The following is an 8,556-nucleotide window of genomic DNA, read 5'->3' as shown; positions in this document are numbered from 1 at the left end:
CTCTATATAATTTATACATACATATATATATATATATATATATATATATATATATATATATATGTATGTATATATATCTGTGCTAACAACATTGACATGGAGTACTTGTTTTGCAGTAATTGTGTAATTATTATATATTTTTTTAAGATATATCCTCATATTAAAATTATCTGTATGTTTTTCATACACAATTCACATACACAAACCGTCCCTTTGTCGTTGTGTACAAAAAAGTAATCATATGAAAAAAAATTAAAGATAAATCGAACTTAAAGTTAAAAACATGTATCGATGATTTTGAAGAGACATGATTCCTACAAGTTCTTGTTCTCTACAAATTCTACGATATATTGAACTAAAGTTTTATAAGTATTTACAAACAGGTCAAATCAAATATATAACAGTTAAATGAGCAGCATATTGAAATAATCTCTTGTCATAAAACGCACTGCGAGCTCACTTAGTACATAGTTGCGTGTATAAACGGAACGATCCTATACATGATAAAACTATGTATATATCGCATTGTTCACATTAATCGTCAAATCAAAACTAAATTATGCAAAATATTTAATCTTTGTTCAATTGGCGCGTTTACACACTCACGGAAATTACTATGCGAATTTAATATCATTTCTTTCATTTTCAATAAAATTTAAAAATTTTCATAATTTATTCTTCTGTAGTTTACGAGTTCTATGTAACAATTTCAATATTTTTGTTATAGAAAGACCATTTCTGTGTGAGTGCATCTAAAAAATTATTAAACTTGCAATATTTTATCATCAATTACCTTATTCGTCGTAATCGAAAAAGTTTTCATAAGAATTTTATACAAAATTGACATTATCTACAACATTTTCGTTATAAAATGTCGTCATTAATTTTGGAATGTACAAGCATTGATTTATAAATTTTTCTGCACTGATATTTGTACACATATAATTTGAAAAAATTATTAATTCGAAGATAATAGGAAACATACAAACAAAGCGTACTACTTGATGCGATTAGTCGCATTAAATCATTTTTTTGTTTCCGTCTTTTCTCCTCTTCCCGCTGTAACAATATATTTTAGATTTAACGCTTCGCTTAACATATAAAAAGCAATTTTTTATAACTTAACTGTTTCTTAAGATATACATTCGATATATCTCATATATGAGATATAACAGTCCTCTTAAATAAATATTACATATAATTTATAATATTGATTTGTGACCGCAAGAGAGTGTGTACATCATTACGATATACTTTAATCGTAACAATAACTGATGCAAATAGAGTTGATCTCAACAAAATCTTCTAATGTTGAGTACACACATATAAATGCATTCCAAGAAGCATAACATGGCACTTAAGTCAGGTAAAATCTCTTATACAAATATGAACAATAGACTAAACTGTATAAACAGCTGTTACGCAATATTTGCTCTCAGCTATAATTCTACTGCACAGCATTTGATTTTCTCTTATACATTCTAGTTTGCATAAATTTTTATACATTTGTAGATATCATATAGGCCACATCACTCTTTATTCAGTTTATTTGCACGCTTTATATGAATTTGAATCTCTCGCGTGTTGAAGAACTTTCAAGATTATTAAATAAATATATGTGTAATTATTACATAAATATGTATTTTAAATTTAAAATTGCGAATTATTATGTGAATTTATCGCGAGGATTTATCGTTTTGATAATACACACCATCACATCAAACTTTACTTATATTGTTACTTGTGATGAAAAAATAATGATACAGTAGTATAACTTTTTATATAGTGTTTGTGTATGTGTGTTAATTAAAGAGGTATTAGAGCTTTAGTTTATAAATTTATTTACTGAACAGCATATACTTTCAAGCTCCAAGTGCTTGCTGTGGATTGCGATATTGAAATTAAGCCTTCGGATACACAATGTTTCTTTTCGTGTTATATCGCATGCAAGCATCACGATATGACAACTCTTTTGTGTGAATCACGATTAATTACTTCTAGTGCAATCTAGCATGAAAAAAAACATCGTGTGCCACAGACTTTAAATGTGAAATTATTAAACGCATTAATGTACATGTTAAACAAAATAATATTTACAAAACGCACTTTTGTAATCAGGTAAAGACATCTTAGTGCTAAAAATATACAGAAACAATTGCGTAATTAAATGCGTAATTAAAATCATCACTAAAAAAAATCATATTAATTGACCTTCTATTGTGCTCAACTCTCAGATTACAGAGACTGGGTCTTTTTATTTAAAAAAATTTACGACATCAATATTGCACAATATCGAAACTTGTTTTTTCTTATATTTTTTATAGTTTCGAAAATACAGAGATTTCTGTGTATATTTAACTTATTTATTAGGAACACAAGAGAAAGAGTTTTGAAGTTTTGCCAAATAATCCGAGCAACAAAGAGTCAACTGTGATGAATTAAAATATTTGTGCACCGTTTAATATCGTCGTTCATAGCTATCTTTAAGTGAAGTACAGGATATGTACGATCATAAGATTTTAACAGCTCTTCATACTGTTGAAGTTGAAGAATTGTTATTCAGAATTACCGTAGTGTAATTTGACTAAAATCGCGTCTATATATGCACAATTACTGCCATACTTGGGAAGTCACTTACACGTTCGCGGCAAGTTTTAGATAGAAACCAAGCGAACATCAGACGCAAGTGATATGACGTGTGTGTACAATTTAGCCTCTTACGACCGCGACAGCAACATGCATAGTCCCCGTTGTTGCAATGTTCTTACAAAAGATTCTAAACGTACTGAAAATTGTCTTTCTGCGCGAGCAAAGGTAACTTCTCGATGCTTTGTTTGAGATCAAAACTGTGCAACCAATCTGAGCTAGGTTTTGCCTTCACCCCGCAAAAACTAAAATTACAGAAATCGGCAAAATTCTGCAGTGCACCGCGGTGAAACGGATTTCCTTGTTTGAAATGTTTGTAACGGCCGGCATTCATTCGTTCGTTCGTCGTCATTCCCAACACCATAATCTGCAAACACAAAAAAATAATTCCAATAACAATTTATTACAACTCGAGACAAAGATTCGTTTATAGACATACAACTTGTACAGTGTTTGTTAAAATTATAAATATTATCATACCTGATAACACTGACACGCCAATAGAGTCCCGACCCAGAAGGAATGAAGGGACGTGTTGGCCGCCACCCACATCACCCAAGCGTCGCACGTAGCCGCAGCTACCAAATAGGTATCCGCGCTATGACCGTTTGTCAAGTTCGACCAACATTCAAATTGCCAATACTGCACACTGGCAGATAAAATGACCATACACAATCCCAGCAAAGATGCAAGAAATCCAAGAAAATACTTGTGATTATGCGCACCTGTAAAAAATGAATATATATGTCAAAAATTAATTATCGTTCTATGACAAATTGATCTCCAAATAGTGAAAAAAAAAAAAAAAAAAAAAAAAAAAAAAAAAAAAAAAAAAAAAAACGATTAAATATCTGCTTACCAATACAGTTGTTAACCCACGGACAATGATGATCGAATCGTGCTATACAACGATCACATGTGGAGCAGTGTTTAGATCTCATAGGTCTTCTGACCAAACAACTACTGCAAAACCATTGTGGCTCAAAACCACCTGATTCGGCCAATTCAATTATTGTCTGCAAATAAATACGTTCGTTTACTTCGTTCGTTTTTTTTGTAGATCAGATGATTTTGCACGTAGGAATAATGTAAATTACATTTAATTTGTCTTCGTGAGTAGCTGTAATAACTCCGGGATCACCGCGCCAAGACTGCAAGAAACATATCCAGAGAGGAACGGATCCTCCGACTAACAACAACCATAGATACCACGCTGCATGGATACCCAACCAAAATATCCATGTGATATATATCCACATCTAAAATCAACATATAAAAGAGTTCATAATTAATTTTGTAAACATGTACAATTTATTCGAAATTGTTTTAAAAAAAAACACATTCAACGTTTCCTACCTGTTTAATATATCTCAAAATTTTTATCAATATAGAAATGTATTTGTCTGTTGATAATTTGTGAGTGATTATTGTATTTTCAATATATGAGTTATCTTATTCGAATGTTGTAAAGAGATATCTGTTGATAACAATTACTATGTACATATTTGAACAGAATTTGTGTGAGAGAACAAATGTGAATGTTCGAACTGTGATTGCAATAATGATTTCTTTTACAAATTAAAGTTATATCAAGTTTTTTACTCGTAACGCATTGTTGTGATAATTGTGCTTCGTCTATATTTTATGCGAATCAAATTGAGCTTTGAGCTTATCGTCTTATCGACAACGTTATTTATCATTACTTAGCAGCTTATCAGAAAACTAATCGTTCATAGACGCTCGCGGTTATCTAAAACGCGTCGCCGATTACTTACCTTGGTTGCCAAATAAATTGACATCGGTAAGACATGAAATAACCGTTCGTCGAACACGAAATGGTTCATTAGATACACTGCTACGTAAAATATGAAGAAGGCACCTAGTTTTAGTAAATAATCCCATCCACTCTGCAGAACCATGCCAATCACATAGAACGCTACGAACGGTGTAATCACCATACAATACCAGCGGATTCTCTGAAAAGAAAAAAAACGTAAATGTACGATGAAAGTACGTAACCACACAAAGAAACTGTTTAAATATCTAATTTGATAAAATTTTTCAAAAAACTGTACAGAGTAAACATAAGATTTACCTTATCTCTACACCATGTTCTCGTGCGACCTTGCTTCTCTCTAATCTCCTGACTGATTCTAGAACCTAGCCATGCGGCACCGATATGCGGGCCGAGAAGTGTCATTGGCGTCTCGTTTCGGAAATTGGGCACGTCTAACGAAGCCCCGTGTTGCACCAACGTGGATATCGCTGTGTTGTTTTTTGCAACGATGGCCCAATGCAGGGCTGTGTTACCGTACATGGCATCGGTGTACGAATGCGACGCACCTAGAGTCAACAACAGTCGCGTCGGATCTAAACTGTAAAAAGAAAGACTTTAAAAGTAACCAACATAATGCTATTGCATCTGGGCGAACCGTATCGCTCGCGCAATAATTACTTAATACTTTATGTACCTGTTAACTTTATAAGCACTCCACATAAGCGGCGTCATGCTGTTTTTGTCAGGAGTATTCGGACTCACTCCTTTTGCTACCAAATAAGCGACGATGGCCGTATGGCCGAATTGTGCTGCCAGATGTATACATGAGAATCCTTCGTTATCCTTCAGCGTCGGATCGGCACCTGCCCTCATCAATATCACAACCGTGGCGAGATAACCTTGTCTAGAGAGCGATAAAGGAATAAATTTTCGTCAAATTGAACGAGTCGTTCGCGTAAAATTATATTGCGAAAAACAAAGAGATCGCGCAACGATAATATAAAGATGCAAAAAGAAACTCATTTGCACCAAACTTCCATTATTCTCATTATAATCGTGTGACATTATATCAGCGATACTTGTAAAAAACTGACCTTGTAGCCCAATGCAATGGTGTGGAAGCTAATTCACCGCCGATAGCATCGACTTCAGCTCCCTTTGCGATGAGATATTTAACGATATCTTTGCGATTGTTTATGGCGGCCCAATGCAGCAGTGTCACAGTTTCCGAGTCCGGCTGATTCACATCGGCACCGGCTTCCACTAGCTCCGTTACTCGTTCCAACGAACCGTACTGCAAATACCAATTGTACCAATTTAGACTCAAGCTCCAAAAGTAATCACACTCTTTTAGTCTTCCTGCTATTATATTTAGTACTTCTGTTCGTTGTTGCGATTACCTGTGTGGCTCTGACGATGTCGAAGGAACTGCAATCCTGCGTAGCAGGTCGCGCTGGTTCCTGATGGGGACTGCTGGAATCATCAGGTTCGCCAGTGCTCTCGCCCTGGCAGGCGGTTTGTATCTGCAGCGCATACATGCTACAATCGGAAGAACACACAAAGTGTATACTATAATGTACATAATATTATATTGATGCTATACATTAGCGTTGAACCGTGAATTGAAGTTAAAGTAAAATTACACAAAATATACAATTAGGACTATTATTTTATTTTTTGTTCTTTTTTAAATATTTGGAATTATCTTGAAATAAATGATCATCCTATTTATATTTTGTAGGTTCAGTCAAAATTTGCATTATATCTTTAAATTTCGTTTTATGGCGCACATTGCTGTGTCAGTCAGCCGTTGTTTTCAAGTCAATGCGCACTTTTATATTCAAGTCAGTAACCAAAGGTTATACGTTACAGTGTATATAAATTGTGCTAAATCACATGTTGTGTCAAGAACACAATAAAGAACACACTTTCCAGGTGTATTTCTTGCAGTCACTCAAACATGTACGTATGTAAGAGAAAAGCAATTTCTGAGATTATATAATTCTCTATAAAAGTCACTTTTCCATATAGAAAGTCCTACTTCATTATATAGTTTTTTTATTTTGTATGTATCACTGTATTATACATATATTGTTTTTCATTTTCTTTTTTAGAATTAAGCGCAAGATTCAATTAATTACAAAAAAAATGAGTAAGAATTGAAGTTGAGTTGCAAAATTTTTACATGAACAATAATCACATATTTTTTCAATGTATTCTTGAGTGTGTACAAGTCTTATCGATTACATCAATCTTATTGAATATTCCGTACGTGATCATCCTTGTATACATACAGTACATTAAAAGAAACAACGCACATGTACACTGATTATTTATTACAATTAATTAAGGGATATAGAAAGTACATAAGAAAGTATTAAAAGGAATATTCAATTTAATTAAAATCTTTATCATTTTGCTATATTGCAGGAATAGACTCTAACCGACTTAGATCGTATTCTTTGGCTTCGAAACGTTTAGACACGTTTTTAAGTGAGGAAGAAGAGAAAGAGAGGGAAAGAGAGAGAGAGAGAGAGAGAGAGAAAAAACTAGGGGAGAGCTACAGAAAGAAAGACAGAGCCGGACAGCGCTCGCCCACCCACGCTGATCGATCTTCGGAGCGCGCACGAAAATAAATCGTTTTATATATGTATGTATATACGTATACACACACATACGCACATATATATATATGTATATAACAATATACAACATTGTTATATATATGTATAACAATGTATATATGTACATTTTATACACGCACATATTTATATATATATATACATGTAACAGATCCGAAAGTATGCGTGACGAGACAGCGGTGCGTAACTCACCTTGCAAGAATGGCGATTACGCGCTATTAATGCGTGATGCACATAGTAGCGGACGACGACAACGAGCGAGCTCGACTCTCAGGGCGTCAGGTGAAAAAAGAATCAATTGCATCAGACGAACAATGTCGTGTATCGCCGGGCTACGGGATGCCGGCCCGGCATATCACTCGCGCGCACGCACGCACACGCGACACGTCCCTAAACCGGGGGGTGAACCGGGGCTGTGATCTTTCGCACAGCACCCTCGTGTCGCTTCCTTTCCCAATTGGAGTAAATCACACGTCGTGTCTCTTTTCCGCGGAAACACGGGGATATATTCTCCAGTTCGCTGCGCGACGACGACCAAACGTCGCGTACTGTCGCAAATACACGAGTACGAGACGCGTATATTATCGAACGAGCACTCGCGACTTCAAAACGTCACCCGACGCTGCCCAACGCGCATCCACTCTGTCATCGTCGCCGTGCTTTTTCTGCGTTTACGAGCTCCCGATATCGACCAACAACCGCGCGAACCGAACGCTAAAATTCGCTCCGTTCAGTCGGCAATGTCGGCGAGCACTCATCCCGAGGAAACATCGTGAAGACATCTGGCGGAAGAAGGTGCGATTACAATATAAACCAGTGTGACAAACCGAAAAATCATTAAAGCTCTGATGCTCGAAATCTAGTTCGCGACCAATTTTCTGTTTTTTTAGAAGTAAATTATTAATAAAGTCGAATTTTTTTCTCTTTTAGCCGCTGTCGCGGAACTTTTTCTTCTCTTCGCGAAATCACTCGACGTGCCGATCAAGGCCGTTGCGCATTATATTCTTGCTAACAAATTTAAGCTAATGCTGGCCTATGATTGGTTGATTTGCTTACGACCTCAAGGTTCTCGGAAAAGAGACAGCTGCGACGCATTCACAGATCTTGCTGTACTCTGTCTCTTTCCAGATATACCTACTGGAAATGTTCGACGCTCCAAGAAAGAGAAGCGTGAAAAGGTATGTTTCTCTGTCTGATCTGCTTTGTTTTTACTGCCAATCCGTGTTCGTAAAGACCTGTGTACAACAGCAAAATGGAACTCGGTCAAAGATCTCGGTTCAAGTTTTCTCAATCAAAAAAGTAATTGCATTGACGACTGTAGATTCTCACGAGTCAATGGAAGTTGCTACTGTCCAAGTTCTGTCAAGTTCTGTTTTTTACTTTAATCAATTTCTCCAAGTTTATTGGATTGTGTACGCAGGCCTTAAGACCTCTAATTACGTGTCGGTGCTGCGTGTGTGTGCGTAGTAGGCGTAGACTAACGAACCACAC

The 8,556-nt window shown here is 35.6% G+C and overlaps 1 protein-coding gene across 2 annotated transcripts; it reads right to left on the bottom strand.

Moving 5' to 3' along the window:
* Window positions 1-76: 76 nt before the first annotated feature.
* Window positions 77-8,316, bottom strand: LOC109852333 (palmitoyltransferase Hip14). Of its 2 annotated transcripts, none has more exons than XM_020423395.1 (10): window positions 7,258-8,316; window positions 5,824-5,962; window positions 5,518-5,717; window positions 5,118-5,327; window positions 4,742-5,036; window positions 4,422-4,622; window positions 3,744-3,905; window positions 3,506-3,662; window positions 3,127-3,371; window positions 77-3,013 (listed from the first exon to the last, which is right to left on the bottom strand). In XM_020423395.1, the coding sequence occupies exons 2-10, from the start codon at window positions 5,959-5,961 to the stop codon at window positions 2,777-2,779; spliced, it is 1,845 nt and encodes a 614-aa protein (XP_020278984.1). In that variant the 5' UTR covers window position 5,962; window positions 7,258-8,316; the 3' UTR covers window positions 77-2,776. The 2 variants fall into 2 exon arrangements, with proteins under 2 accessions (XP_020278984.1, XP_020278985.1); XM_020423396.1 differs by having other exon boundaries at window positions 4,742-5,021; window positions 7,258-8,314.
* Between the last annotated feature and the right edge of the window lie 240 nt (window positions 8,317-8,556).

This window comes from Pseudomyrmex gracilis, unplaced genomic scaffold (assembly GCF_002006095.1).
Source record: "Pseudomyrmex gracilis isolate BER0280 unplaced genomic scaffold, ASM200609v1 scaffold_28, whole genome shotgun sequence".
Taxonomy (NCBI): Eukaryota; Metazoa; Arthropoda; class Insecta; order Hymenoptera; family Formicidae; genus Pseudomyrmex; species Pseudomyrmex gracilis.
The sequence above is the reverse complement of the archived record's forward strand: the minus strand, read 5'-3'. Positions and strand labels throughout refer to the sequence as shown.

Excerpts from the sequence above, each read along its gene's own strand:
- LOC109852333 (XM_020423395.1), bottom strand. The coding sequence starts at position 5,961 with ATGTATGCGCTGCAGATACAAACCGCCTGCCAGGGCGAGAGCACTGGC. Across the intron at positions 3,906-4,421 it reads CAATTTATTTGGCAACCAAG|ATGTGGATATATATCACATG; the intron begins GTAAGTAATCGG and ends TGTTGATTTTAG. Across the intron at positions 3,014-3,126 it reads TGGCGTGTCAGTGTTATCAG|ATTATGGTGTTGGGAATGAC; the intron begins GTATGATAATAT and ends TTGTGTTTGCAG.